Source organism: Bidens hawaiensis, unplaced genomic scaffold (assembly GCF_021521415.1).
Source record: "Bidens hawaiensis isolate Kalapana, Puna unplaced genomic scaffold, B.hawaiensis_p1.1 tig00026891_1, whole genome shotgun sequence".
In the NCBI taxonomy this organism is placed as follows: domain Eukaryota; kingdom Viridiplantae; phylum Streptophyta; class Magnoliopsida; order Asterales; family Asteraceae; genus Bidens; species Bidens hawaiensis.
In genome coordinates, this window is record NW_027494338.1 from 157,373 (window position 1) to 176,030 (window position 18,658).

The 18,658-nt window shown below is 35.3% G+C and overlaps 3 protein-coding genes across 3 annotated transcripts; 2 read left to right on the forward strand and 1 right to left on the reverse strand.

The window, feature by feature from the left end:
- The first annotated feature begins 2,348 nt into the window (after window positions 1–2,348).
- Window positions 2,349–4,330, forward strand: LOC143574295 (large ribosomal subunit protein eL24-like). Its single transcript, XM_077058950.1, has 5 exons — window positions 2,349–2,392; window positions 2,594–2,669; window positions 2,749–2,850; window positions 3,832–3,980; window positions 4,067–4,330. The coding sequence occupies exons 1-5, from the start codon at window positions 2,382–2,384 to the stop codon at window positions 4,212–4,214; spliced, it is 486 nt and encodes a 161-aa protein (XP_076915065.1). The 5' UTR covers window positions 2,349–2,381; the 3' UTR covers window positions 4,215–4,330.
- A 411-nt stretch (window positions 4,331–4,741) lies between these two features.
- On the forward strand, window positions 4,742–5,101 carry LOC143574291 (putative non-specific lipid-transfer protein 14). Its single transcript, XM_077058946.1, has one exon. The coding sequence runs from the start codon at window positions 4,742–4,744 to the stop codon at window positions 5,099–5,101; it is 360 nt and encodes a 119-aa protein (XP_076915061.1).
- Window positions 5,102–6,170: 1,069 nt separating this feature from the next.
- LOC143574292 (protein IQ-DOMAIN 24-like) lies at window positions 6,171–8,481 on the reverse strand. The gene is made up of 3 exons (XM_077058947.1): window positions 7,998–8,481; window positions 6,996–7,205; window positions 6,171–6,911 (listed from the first exon to the last, which is right to left on the reverse strand). Exons 1-3 carry the CDS (start codon window positions 8,310–8,312, stop codon window positions 6,345–6,347), a joined length of 1,092 nt encoding a protein of 363 aa, XP_076915062.1. The 5' UTR covers window positions 8,313–8,481; the 3' UTR covers window positions 6,171–6,344.
- Window positions 8,482–18,658: the final 10,177 nt, after the last annotated feature.

An 18,658-nucleotide genomic window follows, 5' to 3' on the forward strand; every position in this document is an offset into this window, starting at 1 on the left:
CCATTATCAAACCTTAATACTCAATTAACTGCTCTTCAGCCCGTAGCATTCTAACTAGATAAATGATACAAGTTACTATTCCACAAATATAGTATGTTCAAACCACTCCTCAAGTCCAGTATATCTAAACGTCTATCCATATACCAATTATAGTTATTTCCACTCAAAACAATGTTGCTTTATATAAAAACCCTCCTAAGAAACAAAGCCTCTTTACACAAGGATTTGTGGATTGGAGTAGTCTACCTAATGAAATAAATGTTGAAAACTTTGTTTTGATGGCTGTTGAAGCTAATGTTGTAAACAAACGATTTTTCAGTTGAAATGAAAGAAGAAATCAAGGTTGAAGCTGCAGTTGAAAAATAAGAGTTGCAAGTACTAATGATGCAACAACTAACCAAGCAAAAGAGAAGTTTGAATCAAAAGCCCTGTGACATTTCGTAAAGCATGTCATTATTTTCCATACATTCTCTAATTATGGTTCTGTTACGTTAATTGCAGCACTATTAAATATTTATAAGTTTAATCACAACGAGTCTAGTATAATCCCGAACATGCATGATAAATTGTATATTAGCAATTTTTTTATTTAAGTTACTTGAACGTTCGGACTTATCAATGGATTCGAATGTTGGTGATATTTTAAACAATTCAAACACATATTTGAACGAACCAGGAGGTTGAAACTCTAAGTTACGTGATTTATATAATGTAATTATTGTTAACAAATTTGTCTTGAAATTTTTTTTCAAAGTAGCGCCTCAACAAAAGAAACTGAAATATGACATAAGAGATTAGCCCATGTTAATTTAGATACTTAACAATCTTGCTAAATAAAATGTGGTATGGGTTTACCTATGAAAGAATTTCTTTGTGATGAAAGTTGTGTTTCATGCTTAAGAGGAAAACAAAATAAAGTTTTCAACAAATCAATTGAAAAATCTAAGTCATGCATGTTATAATTTTTACAAATGAACCATTTTAGACTAGTAAGAATACCGACTCTAGCAAAAAAGAGATATTGTCTTTTTATTGCAAATAATTACTCAAGATTTGTATATAGCTTCTTTCTACACACAAAGGATGATAAAACTTCAAAGTGCAAGTTAAAAAACAATTTGATCTTCCAGTCAAGATTCTAAGGAGTGACAACGAAACTGAATTCAGAAATCAAATGCTCGATTCATTCTATGTCTTAAAAGGATTCATGAGATAGTTCACTATTCAGTGACAACCACAACAAAAGTTGTGGAGAGGAAAATATAGAACTATCATTGAAGCTGTGAATCAATGCTTGTTGATTTAGGGTTATCCTTGTATTTTTTAACAGAAGCAGTCAATACTACCGGATATAACGAAAATAGGGTTTTAATAAACAAGAGACATGAAAAGACGAGACATGAAAAGACTGCTAATGGAATTCTTTATTAAATAAAACCCATAATCACATTTTTAAAGCTTTTTGTTTAACCTGACAAAGAACTGATGGTCAATAATCAAACAACTGATGCCCAAAAACATCAGTTGTTCTCCATTAAGGTGTTTTGATATCTATTGCTCTAAACTACTGATGATACAAATTGCTGACATAAAAGAACTGAAGACTCAACAGATGTTTTATATAATTGAAGATTCAAACTGTTGAACACAAACAACTGATGACTCAAACATCAGGTGTTAAAACAAAGATTAGTAGTTAGCATAAGATTCTCTATTGACATTTGTTTGTATTTAGTTTAGCAGTAATTTGTAACCGTTTTTGTTAGCTGTCACTATCACCTTTAGCGTATCAGTAGTTTTATACATGTATTAACACTTTTTCACGTCACAATACATACCTGAATCGTGTACTTTCGTACTAGAAAATTCAGTGTGAATGATAAGCTAAATTTGATGGGGAGCAATAGATTGTACGTAATCATTCGATTATACTTAGGGGGTGTTTGGGTAAGCTTTTTCTTTTTGCTTTTTTGCTTTTGGAGGGATAAAATGTTCAAAATGCCTCTCCAAAAAGCAAAAAAGCTTTAATTTGGTGCTTTTGGAGGGGTATTTTGGACATTTTACCCCTCAAAAAAACAAAAAAAGCAAAAAGAAAAAGCTTAGCCAAACGCCCCTTTAATGCATAGCTGTTCTCCCATATAAAACCTATTATTTCACACTTCTATCGGTTCTACTTGTCAACGCACGGCTTACAGATACCATCACGGCCAGGCGCAACGCTTATTGTGAAAACCTAATAGAAACCGAGCTTGCGGGTAGGAAGTGACAAAAACAAAACTAGAAGGGTTACAATCACTATTTGTTTTTACTAAAGAAAGCGACGCTGCTATTTAATGTTGACATTTGAGATCGCTAGGGTTTTGTTCTTCCGCGCCGCCGCCATGGTTCTGAAGTATGTTATTCTTTTCCCTTACCAAGTGTTCATGTTCTGTTGGATACATAATTACTCATCATTTTCCCCATTATGTATAACTCAAATGTTTAAATAACATTATCCCCAAGGGCAATTTACGGGCTCAATTGCATTGATATCATATTGTTTGGGTTTGGGATTATATATTTTTTGTGATTAATGAATTTATGGTGTTTATAGGACCGAGCTCTGTCGTTTCAGTGGGCAGAAGATATATCCTGGAAGGGGTATTAGATTCATTAGATCAGACTCTCAGGTATATAATGTGATTACATAGTTTAGGTTGTAGTTATATCACTTTTATGAATTAAATAATTGTTTTTGGTTCAATGTAGGTTTTCTTGTTTGCAAATTCCAAATGCAAAAGGTACTTCCACAATAAGTTGAAACCCTCAAAGCTCACATGGACCGCCATGTACCGGAAGCAACACAAGAAGGTCAGTTAGGTTTTACATATTTGGTTTATTTACATGTTGATTTGTCTTTTAAGTATTTAATGAATTAAATGAGTTTAGCTAAGTTAGGGGTGTGCATGAAACCAAAAATGAAACTGTTATAGGTTCAAATTCTTGTGGTATTTAGTTGTAAAAAAATTGCGGTTAAAAAAACTGAAACAAAAAATGTTGACCCGTGATTGGAAAAACCGAAATAACTGACCCAAAGTACTTGAACCCAAACTAAAAGGATGGTTTAGTTTGAGTTTTGTATAAATTGAGTTTTGGTTCGGTTTGGATTTGCATGTAACTAAAACCGAACCGGACCGTATGTTTTTTTAATTGTATTTTGAATGTGAAGTAATTTGTTAAAATCCAAAAATATATTGTAGCTCAAATGTATGATAACTAATAATTGATTATTAATCAAAAATCAACAAAAAGATTTAGGCCGGAATTCTTATTATTGGGCCAATATTTTTTGGCTTTAAAAGTTGAAGCCCAATTGATTAAACTGAGAAAACCCAAACCGAAAAAAACTGAAAACCAAATGGTTTTTTGGTTATTTGGTTTGGTTTAAGGCTTTAAGCCCAAAACAAATCTCAACTGACCTTATGCACATTCTTAAGCTAAACAGTTTGAATTAAAATGATACGGGTCGGATTATTTGGTTTTGAAGTTATTCAATGATAATGCAACTTTTATAAAACATGTCTTAGTGAAGTTATTCATTGAATTAAGTTGGGTAATTTTGGTGGTAATATAGTCTTAGTATTCATATTGTTCTATTTTCTTTGTTTGACATCTGTAACTCATTATAAAACATGTGTTTTTGGTATCTCAACCTGGCCAAATCTGTTTTATTCACACTTAAAAAACTATATTGATTCAAACCAGGCTTGAAATCACGGGCTATTGTGGGGGGGCACATTGTTCATTACTGTTGAGATAATATGACCAAATATTTTCTTTCAAATTTTACAGGACAATGCTCAAGAAGCTGTGAGGAAGAGACGCCGTGCAACCAAAAAGCCGTATTCTCGGGCAATTGTGGGAGCCACCTTGGAAGTTATCCAGAAGAAACGAAGTGAGAAGCCTGAAGTTCGTGATGCTGCTAGGGAGGCTGCCCTTCGGTAACTTATTTCATTTCATTAAAATTTTACATGATGGTCTAAAATATTGAAACTGATTACTTATATATACATATACCAAATTTCAGTGAAATCAAGGAAAGAATCAAGAAAACTAAGGATGAGAAGAAAGCAAAGAAAGCCGAGGTGGTATCAAAACAAAAGACCCAAACTAAGGGCGGAAATGTTCCTAAAGGAAAGGGTCCTAAGCTCGGGGGCGGTGGTGGCAAACGTTAAAGTATCATCGTCATTTTTTTTGTTTATTGTTATTTATGTCAAATCCTTGGAGAGAAACCTGGCTATTAGACTGTCTCTTGCTACAAATATTGTTTTGAAATCAATTATTTAGTTAATATCTGAGTCATGGGTAGGTTATTGAAAGCGTATAAAGCACCAAGAAGCCCCATTTGGCACTCTGTGTAACAATTGCGCATGAAGTAAAAAAATACACAACGTATATAAATAATTACGCACAATAGGTAAAATGTCGGTGCAAAATTGAACGATCATGCAACGTATGTAACTGATTTGACACTATAATTACTATGCTGAAACTAGTTTGTTAACCTTTGACCATTTTTAAAAGTCAAACATTGAGCAACAAGCCTCATTGTGGTGTGCAGTTGGTGTGGCTCATGCAACCTGAATGCTTTTAGTGCACACGTTTGTTATTGCAAACCCACCACATATCATCATCGTCATCTAAGCACCCGCATATAAGCACCCGAAACACAAACACTTCTTCATTCACAAGAACTCCAAATATGGGTGGATTGAAGGCGGTGACTGCTGGTTGGTTACTGGCGGTGACGGTGTTTTGGGTGGTGTCAAGGTCAAGAACCTCAGCTACTGTAGACTGTGTTACGGTGACCACACTAATATCAACATGCTCATCGTTTGTAACATATGGGTCCCCTGACCCATACCCCGGGTCCCCTTGTTGTGATGCGGTTTCTAGTCTTAATAATCTTGGTGACTCGGAGGAAAACAAACGGTCGTTATGTATGTGCATGATGGGTGTTATTACTACTTATAACCCAAATGCAACCGCCATTGCTACTTTACCCGGGTTCTGTGGTGTTTCACTCGGGTTTACTATTGACCCGAACACCGATTGCAACTAGTAAGAACAAAGTCACTATTTTTACTAGAATTTGGTGAAAAGTGGTTTGATGTTTTTGTGACCTGATTTGTTTTTTTTTTTTTTGGGTGCAGTGTATGAGCCAGATGACCAGATCAGGTGGTCAAGAAAATAAGACAATTGCTGTAAAAGGGAAACAAAAAAAGGAGAAATAAATAGTATTTGACCCGTGACCCGTAGTGGAGTGTTACTTTAGAGATTTCATCTTTTATGGTTGATTGCATCTAAAATGTTTCAAATGCAATTAATATTACTTTCTTTTGAACCTTTTGGAAAAAGTGACTATAAAGTATCCATAACATATAGTAATAATAATCATGAGTTATTTCAAAAAAAATTGGTTGATTCCATAAATTTTAGTTTGTTTAATAGGTTTATAGTTATACAATAAATTAAACTGATCATATTTGTAAAACTTGTTAAGTTAGAACCCATTTTGATCGATACCCACCTTATTGCGTATGGGTGTAAACGAGCTGAGCCGCTCGTGAGTAACTGAAACTGGCTCCTAAAAATTCTAGTTGAGCCAAGCTTATATGAGCCCGAGCCCGAGCCCAATCTCAAGCTCATATTGAGACGCATTTAATAAACAATCTCAAGTCCAAGGTTCACATATTAAGTTTGGCTAAATAATAAACTATGTGAGGTCAAGGCAAACTCAAGCTTAAAAGACTACTCATGAGCCAAGTAGCAGGGCTTCAAGTTTAAGGCTACCTTCGAGCAGATTTTGAGTTTTATAAGTAGAGCTAAAGCTCGATCACTCATAGGTTAGTCGAGCCAAACTCAACTTAAGTGAGTTCGAACTCCTTAGACCCCTTACAATGCTTGACTCCAACTCACTAAACATGATATAATGTTATTATTAACCTTCTAATATTTCAAAACACCTGATGAACTATACAAATTTTGTAATCATGACACCATAAAAGAGTAACAGATCACTGGTAACTAGAACATGATGTACCTTAGTTTCTTTTTCTTTAACATCATAACATGTTTACACTTTACTATATAGTTTTTCCATCAAACATTACCAAATGTCAAAACTGCAAAAACAGAACAAATAAAAATATACACTTTCAAATAACATTATGTAACAACACAATTAAGTTTTTAATTTATCAAGGTTAACACATCACCATGACCATATATCATAAACACTTGAATCAACAACCTAAAAACAAAACAAACTTCAGTTTCGCAAACCAATGACTAGAAGATCAAATCTAGCTTTGAAATCCTCTCTCCGAGAGGGTATCCGAATAGTCCCAAAGCAATCTAGTGGAACCCGATTTCTCAAACTGAACCCTTTGTCTCGGCGCACTATGGGACCGCAGTTTAGCCCGTGACGATTCCGTGTTAGCCATATAATTAGGATAACTCGTGTAATCACCATACACGCTTCGCGAGTATTCACTAAACGGGCTTCGTTTATGGCTACTTCCGGGCCTGGAAGCATGAGACCGTGCCCGAGGAGTATTATCAGCAGTTGCAACTGTTTTTTCCGCTTCTCCGAGGATCATTGAACCCAATGGCAACACTTCACGTGACCCATGTCTCGAGCTCGGGTTCCACGGTTTTGTTGATGTGGAATGTGAATCGTGGGTTGACTTGCTACTCGGGCTTGGGATATGACGTGGCTTCCAAGTATCCACTTCAAGAATCTTGTCACTTCTTTCATCATCGGACCGAAATTGTTTACTGGTCAACGATGTATCCTCCATCCAGTTTTCTAACCAGTTTAGCCCTTTTACCCGCTCATGGACGAAAAGGCCCTTCGGGTTTTTAGATTTCTGCATTCATAAGATAAAAAAAATTTGTGTTATTTTTACAAAAAATAAGTATCTGTGGTGGTCGAAATGGATATGGGAACTTACAAGGTGCATGTGTGTGTGAGAGTTTGTGGACCTCGTGCTTGATTGTGTCAAGCCCGATAAAGAAGCACGGCTAGCACAGGCTTGGGCCTGAACACGGGCCATGGCTTGCATTCGCCTAAGCATGTCTGCACTTTGTTTTCTCACAACACGGCCCCTTACGAGTGCTTGAAGCTTTACTAATCCTTTAAGTGCCCTTAGTGCTCTTCTTGCCTACATATGCAACAAAATTAGTAAAATATATTATTATAAAATAATTGGATACCATATAAACCGCTTTTTAGCCGTGATTTTGTTTAACAAAAAGAACCTACCAGAAGCTGTGTCTCCATCATCTTCTTTACATATAAACTTACATTTAACAAGTAAACTATTCATAACTTCTCTATTCTTTTGTTGCTTACTTGTTTTTACATTTGATATCAAACTCCTACATACACTCTAATTTTAAAAAAATTGAATATCGGATTTCCTCGAGCTGACACAGTGAATCGAACTGACCGAGATATTAGTATAATAAAATAATTCCTTCACTTTTCAAAAATTTAGTAAAATATAAAAATAAAACCACTTTTTTTTCACATTATAATAATCAAAACAATATAGGCACAAGTATTTCAAATTATAATACATACATTAAGTTTTTTTTCACCTTTTTTTTCCCTCTTGATATTTTAAAGCTATATTTTCAGTGTAAATCTAACAAACTGGTCACTTTTCTTATCCATGTTACCATCAAAAGCTAAAAAATATATTTAGTTTCTAATCATTCATCCTAAAAATGGAAAAATAAAAAAATAAAGAAAAACAATTGAGTCCACAAATCCCAAAACCAAAGGACCCATGTGCAAATGTTGGAAAAAACCAAAAAACACTTGTGACCAAAAACCAAATTTAGATATGTTTCAAATTTTAATCAACCAACCAACCACCACCACCTCCCATTAAATACACCACCCACCGACGTAAATTCGTAAGTCCCACAGGGGCACATAAGTAAATTACCAGATACGCCCGGAACGCCGACTGTATCTTCACCGCCGCCGCCGTCCTCCGCCGCTCCACGTCATAACACGCCCTGCCCCCACCGCCGCCGGCAGTCAGCCTCACAACCTCCGCCGCCGCATGCGCCGCTGCCAGTGCCGCCTCCGCCACCGCAGCCGTCGCCGCCGCTACCGCAATTGCGTGCTTGTTGGCATCCAATGAAGTTTCCGATAAACTGAATGTCTCATTGGGTTTATGTGAAGTCGACCCGGTGGAGGATGAATTGGGTTTTTTAGAGCGGAAGAGCGAGCGAATCCATCTGGTTGCTTTACCCATCTACTACTACTACCATTGCCGGTGAATGAAGAATTGAAGAAGATTGGAGTGTGAGTGTGTGTGTGTGTGTGTGTGAAATCAAGAGGAGATATTGTGGCGGTAGTTTTGGGTTTGGACCCACGGTGGTTTAAGAGGAATGGAATTTGGACAGATAGACGGTGGGTGCCTCAATGTCGTCTATTTTATTGATGTTGTAAAGATAAAACATTTTGTGTGCATTATATAATCTTTATTTATTTTCAAAAATATAAATGTATAATCTACATTTTTTTTACAAAAATTATATATTTTTTGAGTGGATAAAAATTGCAACGAAATGAAACTTTAGTGACGGAAATAAGATATTTTAAACTTTGATATGTAATAGTAAAATTAAATAAACCGTAGAGACGAAAATCGCAGTCCATCAATAGTTATCGATCAATATTAATCTTTACTAATAATTTAAAATTGTATTGATTTGTATTAATCTCAACTATTATTTATTGACCACTCCCGGTCCCAATTAACAAGTTAGTTGTAGATGGTCCCAACTTTTAACATATTTGTTTCCAACGGTCCGCGACTAACAGAATCCAAACGTCGTTCATTGCAGGTTGCCGGAAAAACGATTTTGAACGAAAAAGTCACATTTTGTCGGAAAACTCAATCTAAACTCCACCTTAACACCACCACCAACTGACTCACCACCAACCAACCACCACCATTTGAGCACCACCAACCGATTCCGACGATGGTTCCAGGGTTCCGACGACCTCAATATTTGGCGGCTTTTACGTACTAGAAAAAGGTTCTTGCATGTCTGATCTAAGGTTACAAAGATGGTTAGGATAAAAATGTTGAGTATTCCTAGAAAAAATGTGAGTTTTTGGCAAAAAAATATTTTTCCAGTAACCTGCAACTAACGGCGTTGGAATTTTGTTAGTCACGGTCCGCTAGAAACAAATATGATAAAAGGTGGGATCACTATCAGGCAAATCGTTAGTTGGGATCATCAACGACCAAAAGATATTTAAATTTATATAAACCAATACACCTAATCTAAATAATGGCAATCCAGACTTTGAATTTTGTTACTGGAATAATGATATCATACTAACGAATCATTAACTCTGTTTGTTTATGATGATGTGACATATGATGTAGCAACTACTCCCTCCATCTCGATCAAAATGTCTTAGTTTGAAAAACAAAGAGTTTTACGTAGATTAAATTATTGTTTTTTTTTGTTTACCAAATGATAATAATGTCGTTTGAAATTGGGTAAACAAATATTGTTTATTAATGTTAGTTCTGTATGTTTAAAGGTAAACATGAAAATTAGCTAATAAATTTTGAAAGTGAACATTTGTAATGAAATAAATAAAAAAGAAATGTAAACACTTTTAATGGGATAGAAGAAGTACATGAAAATGACTTAGAGCACTCCCAGTTTGTCCATCTTATTTATCTCTATAATCTCACAAAAAAACATTACATCTTTCTCTAAATAATATTTTTTATACATTTATCATTACAGTTTTCTCTCTTCTCTACTCATAACCAATTCAACAAATATTAAAAAAATAAATAGCTGCAAACGAAGTTTCCTCAAATTTACAAAATTCACTACATTTCCTCTCAACCATATAATTTGCACTCACAACCCTACCTTATAATTTACAAAATCAACTCATGTAATTTTAAGGAATGGGTTGAGAATGCTCTTAGCCCTTTTAAATTAATTTATAATATTACATTTTCGGGGACTCTTTGCATCACGAGTTGTAACTTACGCTTTAGTTATATGTACATGGCTGATGTTATCCAGCCTATCTGTTATTTTGACACTTATCCCACCTTCTATACACATGTTACTCTCTGCGGCCCACTCTAGATTTCTTAGTTTCCATCCTCTCTCTCTCCTTGACAATGATAGATTCGAGGTTTTCATGGACGCGATTTCTACCTGCTTCTTTCCTCCATCGTAATCGTTGTCGTCGCCTGCTGTTGTTGGGTTTGATTTCGAAACCCTATGTGGCGGTGGCGGTGGTGGTGGTGATGACAATTGTCTGTTATGGTTGCCTATTGTCAATTGATTGTGAGTCAGTGTTTTGTCGGCGGCTTCATGGCCGGCTTTGGGCCTGCTTGATTTATAAGGGCAATGATGATCACGTATCTGAGCCATGATTTTGTTCGCTATGGTTTCGGGCTTTTGGCTATGATGAGTGGCTTCGGATCATCTGAGATGCAATATACTACACTATGGTTTGGGCTAATATGAAATGCCTCAGCTCATATGAGCCGCGTCTTTATTGCCTATGACTTTAGCTATGATGATGGGCCTCGGCTCATCTGAGCGACAATTTTACTCACTGTGTCTTCAATGGTAATTAACCCGGATCTGACTTTTCTAAACCTGCAGTTCGACCAAAATGCCCTTGGTGCCATATTTGACCCCAATATCATGTAATTCATGTTTGCTTTTGTTCCTAAGTTCCAATAGAATTGCCAACCGTGAATTTTGAAGGTCAATTGTATCTTTTAATATCATGAAGTCAAACATTCATAAATCCATGTACCTCAAGTCTTCACCTATCTATTATTTCTTTATGCAGATTGTCGTCAGCTCGGTTCAACCTCTTCATTTGCAACTGTTGTATATGTGAACCATATATCAAAGAGACTGAAGTTCTGAAAAAGAGGTAAATGTTTCGCGCCTAACATGTTATCAATTGGGAGTTGTGAATTTCTTTTTTAAACTGTACTTAAAACACTAGTGAGTTTAAGTAATTAACATGATGTTAAAAACAATTTATTACAGTCAAATAATATGGGTGTGTCGGTTGCTAAGAAAATTAACGATCAAGAAGAGTTTACGCACATATAAATGATGGTAATCAATTTTTTGGATTTAATTATATGACCTGCAGTTTTTATCAGTTTAATATCAATGAAAGGCTAAGACATGTCTATGGCTGTTATCTAAAATCAATGCTTTTAAACTCTGAAAGTAGATACTTCTTATTTCTAAAAAGATTTCTGATAGTCAGGTAGTTTTATGTTTTAAAATAATATAGGATTTATGTTACCTAGGTTTAAATTTTTTGGTCAATAAATCAAAATAGTAGTAAGACAATTTATATTGTAGTTCATGAAGTGTATGTGGAACTAATGTTTTGGTTTCGTGATGTGGGACTAATGTTTTGGTTATGCGATTACTTTGATCGCAGATATCATGAAGGATAGTTTTTCTTCGATGATGCTTACTTCCAAGTTAACGAGATACCAAATGTTGCTCTATCAAAGCTTGATCAAGTGAACAGGACGGAGATGTAATATCCTCGATGAGGACTAATATATGATGTTGTCATAGGCAGGCTGTTTAAAGTGATTGATCCAGGTGTGTCATCATGGGAGCTTGAATAATATTTTGTGATTGGTTTTTGCAAAAATAATGCACGACATAAACGTATGACGCATCGTAATCATCATCAAAACCCTGCCAAAACGCGGAGGGACAACCCACTAGTTTGGATCTAATTTTAGTAGTAAAGTACATGGATGGTCCATGTGATATGTGCGTATCTCATTTTTGGTCACTAACTTTGAGAAAACTATATAACTGATCCAAACTTTTACACAAACTCAAATGGTTACTTACACGAGGGTTAGGTAAAAATACAAAGTAAAAAAAATGAGAAGTGTGAGAAGTAATTTAGTCCATTGATCTTTAATTTGAATGGTTGTGATTAATTTGAGAATAAAAAAATGATAGAATAGACATATATAGAATAGTCCATATTTGTTGACTTTCTTTCTCCACATATCAATTTCCCATTAATTTTAAAACGTTAATAACTTTATCATATACCAATTTTTTTAAGAACAATTTCAGCATAATAATAAGCGTTTTTTATCATAATTGAGTAACATATTGTTGTAAAAATAAAAATAAAAATAAAAAAATAGTTGGTTTTATACATTGTGTTATTGGTTTGTCATTGTGTTTTTTTAATTAAGTTTGTGTTTTATAATCGTTACACATGTTAAAGATTAAATTTAAAATAAAAAGTAAGTCATTATTTCTTTATGCTCATTATTTTGTCTATTGTTCGTTATTGTGTCTTTATACTCATCTTTGTGTTTTAGTCGTTGTGTATTACGTTCATTTTGCATTTTGTTAAGGTCATTGTGTAGTATTTACCATTGTGTTTACGTTTAAGATCACTGTGTATTTACCATTGTGTTTTACGTTTTATGTTATTGTGTAAAACGAATATTGATTTTTGACTCAACCAATAATGGTTTGTTATTTTATAAAATATTGTAACAACAGAAAGTGAGTTAATTTGATAATAATTATGGAATAACAAAATGCTTAAGATACAGAAATTCAAGAAGTCAATTGATGCTATTTTTAGGCATATGCATCTTGACATTTAGACATAATTATAAAATTGTCAAATAAAAAAATGTAAACTTTTCTAAGATTGGGAAATATCAAAATCTTTTAAATGTCAATGAGAATTGGTCAAATAATGTTTTTTGAGTTTGAGATACGACTACAAATAGATTATTGCTAGAATTTGACAAATTTTAATTGTAGTTTTGTGTAAGGCCCCGTTCCCGGTAGCCCTACTTCAGCGTCGGATTTACTCATAAACATAGTTCTACAAATTAGAGTTTATTAAAACTTTGCGCGGAATATAAAATATCAATCATTTATTACAAAACATTCAATCTTTCCTTCAAATCCATAACATAAAACCTCATATTTAAAACATCATTTCTTCTATCTTCAGATGCCAGCCGTTCAATCCATGCCACGTGCCCTCCTCATGCTAGCTCATAAACATATTCACCTCGTGCATACTAAAAGTCAGCTACGCTGAGTGAGTTCTAGTTAATCAGGAGACATACAATACATACACATATCATCCATACGTACATATCCGAATATACATATCCATACTTAACTTGTTACCCTTCTATCATACATACATACATACATACATACATACTATCAATTACCTCAGTACACCGAGAGTATGTTCATAGTCCACCGTCTATACCTATACTCAAGGTCGTGAACACGTAAAAGGTCCGCAGTCCTTACCTATGTTCACCGATCAAGGTATGTGCAAGGTCCGCAGTCCTTCCCTATACCATCCTACATTAACAACACGTACAAGGTCCACCGTCCTTCCCTATGTTGCAACCTAATTCATAGCACGTACGAGGTCCACAGTCCTCCCCTATGCTACCACAACACAACACGTATAAGGTCCTCAGTCCTTTCCTATGTTGGCTCTTAACTGAAGTACGTATAAGGTCCGCATTCCTTAACTACGTTCTCGTCTATCATCTATAACACGTATAAGGCTCGCAGTCCTTAACTACGCCACCACATGCCAAGTCCATGTCCAACGGAAGTTAGAGGGATTTGCCATCCTAACTTACTATGTCAGATGTAGAACTCATTCACCATTCCTGTACCTGCATACACTTACTTTGCATATACAATAATTGCATCGTAACATAAGAACACACTGGGCGTTCTTCACATCATTCATTTAACAATCATACTCATTGTCGTTACGTGCAATAACCGAAGATCGTTCACACCCCGACAAGCATTCATTTATAACGATCATATATCATCCATATATAACATTCATATCTTTATTTACAACCTGACAGTACGCGCAATATCCGAAGATCATTCGCGTACCGACAATCAATCATTCATATCTATCACATATATCATATATGACATACACTTACCACTTGAGGTAAGTATATTAACTAATCACATCGAGTATGCACACAGCCCCGAAAGACATAACAAGGAGTGGGGCTAGAAACTCACCTGAATGCGGTAACGTTCATTGTTAACGGTTGTCCTTCTCTTTAGCTGTGCGCGACTAACTATATAACAATTGTACGTATCAATTAACTATCACTACCCATAACGCGTTCCTGGTCTAATTATAACCCTCAACGAACGGGGGTCCGGGGGCAGCGCCCCTGGCAGCGGGGTTCTAGGGGCGGCAGCCTCTAGCGGGGTCCAAGGGGCAGAGCCCCTGGCTGGGGTTAAGCTATCTGATTCGTTACCGAACTTTAACTTAAGTGATCTTAGCTACTGGCAAAGTTAACATCAGCGAACTTAGCTACTGGAGAAGTTAACATCAGCGAACTTAGTTAGTAGCGAACTTAACATCAGCGAACTTAGCTAGTAGCGAACTTATCAACAGCGAACTTATAGCAGCGAAGTTAACCATAGGCGAACTTGTCTCCAGCGAGGTTAACCATAGGCGAACTTATGTCCAGCGAAGTTAGCTGCAGGCGAAGTTGCCCAGCAGCAACTACAGCTCATCCAAAACTCCCATAATCATCTTCGTTTTAACGTGAAATCTTTGGGTATGATATCTAACCAACCCACGATCCATCCTATGGTCGTTTTTGGATAAGATTTGGCCCGAAAACGCATAAAGTTTGGACCTTTAAGCTCCAAACGTTCAATACTAGTTTTAAGGGTTCATTTAATCGAGCCGCACAAGTTTATGGGTTCATTAGTCTCGTTTTAGCATCAAGTTTACAACTTTACGTTTCGTTTATACCCGATGTATTCTCGTTCTAAGTTTCAAGGCTAAACGTTTATAAAAACGTAAACTTTAAAGGTCAAGAACATACCTTTTGTGTTCGTTTGGATCTCTTTTAGCTTGTCTATGAACTCTAGATCTTGTATAAGCTTGTACAATAAAGATCTACAAGAACTAGCATCCGCTTGATCTCGGATTCCTCTCAACTCTCTCGGCTGCAAGTGTGTAGGTGTATGTGTGTGTTTGTTGAGTGTGTAGGCAATATGGAAGGGTTGGAATGAGAGTTAGGGTTTTAGGATGGTTTAAGGGGGTATTTAGAACCCTTAAAGCCCATGGACCTAAGCACATTACCCTTTAATCCACCTTAATTAATCCAAGTCCATGATTTTTTCCTTATTATATGCTAGTTAATATTAATTAGCACACGACAACTTAACACAACTTTCTTTATTTAATATTATAATATTTGGGATGTTACATTTTGTCAATAAGATTTGGAATGAAGAAAAAACACATGCTTTGTATATAAATAAAAACATATAATTATATAAAAACTATAATCAATAAATATACAAATTGTTATAAAAGAATTTTTATTTTAACTTTTGTATCAGAAATATTCAATAAATTTTTTTGTTATATCTATTAAATCAAATGCTAAAGTTCACTTTATGAATAAAAAAAATTATTAGTAAACTTCAAAAAAATAATTAGTACCGTTGTATTGTAATAAATAAACTTTAAAAAAATGATTTTTTTTTATTTTTGTATTATTAAAATGGGTTTTATTTTATACATGACATTCAATTTGTAAAAGTTTGTTTTTAATTTCTAATTTCGTATTTGATTGGTTATAGAAAATATGGCGGTTTTACTATAGGTATGAATCTTGAAATTTAGACATAATTAAAAAAGGGTCAAATATACAAAATAATTATAAGTGTTTAAATATGTTATGAATATTAACCATAAATTAAATGTATTATATAAAAACCGAATTAAATAAATATACATTTAATATATATTTATTTTTGATATTTAGGAATAAATATATTAATAGATTTAATTGAATCTGACATTAAAACTTGAAATATTTTGAAATGGTTGTTAAAAATAATTTTTTTTTATTTAAGGTATTAATATTGAAAATTTATTAAATGGTCAAATTCATTAAATTTTGGTTTTTGAATAGTTGGTGAAAGTCAAACTATATAACACATTTGTTGGTGCAATTTATGACCGTCGCTATGCAATTCTGACCAGCCGGGGAGAAGTTGTGGACGGAGCCAACTTCACCATAGGTGAAGTTAGGAACAACTACACCTGTTGGTGAAGTTAGGAACAACTTCAACTTTTAGTGAAGTTAGAACAACTTCACTGTAACATTGTGAAAATTTCGAGTTCAAAAAGTCAACTTTCCAAAGTCAAGGGGCTAAAAATGCCAAATTTCAAACTTTAGGGTTTAAAGTGAAAATTATGTTTTCTTGTCCTATCGCGATACGCGACAACACAAAAGACAAGCCCATCGCGTACCGCGATGGAGCTTGGTCAAAACTTCTGGAAGGGTCAACAGCAATACGCGATCGCTGTTGAACCAACGTCATCGCGTATCGCGATGATGTGGTCTGACACATTGTGACACGTGTGCCACGTGGCACACGGTGGCATCATCTGCTGCCAGGTGTCACCACGTGGCAACACTGCCGCCACGTGGCGCAACGTCTGCCACAAGGCAGGTCTAGTGTGTGACTGGCCAGGGCTACGTCGCGGTACGCGACGGGTGCCCAGAAGGTCATCGCGTACCGCGATGTGTTCCTAGATTTTTCCTATAAATATCAAGTCCGGGATCTCATTCAAGGCACACCAAAACTCACACATATCTCTCTCTCTCTAACATCTCTCTAGCCATATTATCATACCTCGAAGTTCGTGCCATAATACCTCGATAAGTCTGCCCGATTTCCTTGATTTCCGTGCCAACGTTTCCTCAAAGTATATGCCACCCTCCACCCACATACAACCAAGGAGGTGTTGGTTCTCGAAAGGTGTGTCGTCAATTGTCGAAGAGTGGTGATCGTTTGTGACACTCGTCAATTTCAGGTTAACTCCGTTAATCCGAACTCCGTTAATTCAAACTTAAGATCACACGAACTGTAACGCATATCTCATTACATTTAAACTAGGGTTTAGATGACGCATGACAATCACTACACAAGTAGTCTTTCGGAATTTCACCGAAACACACATGAGTCAACTCAAACCGTTGGTGAACGAACAATAAATATCATGAACAAGTATTTTATAACTATGTGTTAAGTTATGTGTTACTTGATATTTACGTGTATGAAATTAATTATGAATGGTATTAACTAAGTTGTGCTAGAAATCGAGTAACTAGAAGTGCAAGGGGTAAAGTGTAACATGTATTATATTTAATAAACATATAAACAACATATTATTACATAACCCTAATCCATCTATCCCTCCTTGTACGATCGGCCTCCCTCTTCCCCCTCCCTCTTGTCGACCGTGAACACACACCACACACACATTCAAGGATTTTCAAGTTTTTTTGAATGATCCAAGGTGCAAGATAGGTAATTAACATCTTCTATAGTCATTCTATGTGTTTAATTATGCTATTGAATGAGTTAATCAAAACCCTAAATCTTGAAAGTGATGATTTAACATGAGTTAGGGTTTAATTATGTGTTTGTTGATGATTACTAGTGAATTGATAACTAGTTGTGTTGTTATTGAATGTTAATTGCATGTTTCTTGAAATTGAACTTTGAAGTAAAACCCTAATTGTGTATGCAAAGTGATTTTTAGATGCATGGTGGGTGGATTATGCATCTAAGGGGTTGTATGTATGAGTTATAATGCAAAGGTTATTAGTTTGTTGAGTTTTAATGAAAACTGTTGTTGGACAGATTCTTGAATTCATTCTTAAATGGTTGTAACTCAATGTTAATGTTATGTTTTGATGTGATTGTTGATTCTATAATATACTAGGTCGAGTCTAGTTTCTGAAAAGTCTGAGTTTGTAATTTTTGGACGTATAAAAGTTAGTTTTTTATTACTTGCGTTCGACACCGAAGCTGACTGTTTATCAATTGCCTTGCCACCATGTCTACCACGACCATGGTAATGTGTTAGCCAAGATTACACCCACTCGACCTACAGTCGAGCTTAGAGTTGGGCGGGGTTTGTCAAACCCAGTAGTACTACTCAACAGTGACTCGCTATTATCCAAATATTAACCGGTTCGATGTTATGAAGGACTTTAATTGGTTTGTTTGCCACTTAGCCTTACAAGTGATATATAAAAACTAACAAAATCTACAGCGTTTGAGTATGTTATCTCCCCTAAATAAAAGCCTTTAAAAAGAGTAAAAAAGGGTCGTGAAACTCACTGTTTGCGAAGAAAATCAAAAAGAATCCGAGAGAGGTCTGCGTCACAGAAAATCCTCACTAGTGCTCTAAAACAAAAATGAGATTTTCTAAGTATTGAACTACGAGTGAGTCCCTAGACTCGACACATACAACTTATGCATGAGATGCGTTTCGTGTTTCGTTTGTGAAATAAGTGCGACTCGACAAACACGTTGGTGATACGTTACATGTGTGAACAACTACTTAAGTGTCAAGTATTAACATTGTACATTACTAGCAATTATCCCCCACAAGGGCAATTTGGTCAAAACATAGCAAGCATCGATTAGTTATGCACTTTTCATGATAGTTCAAGTAATTCAGCAG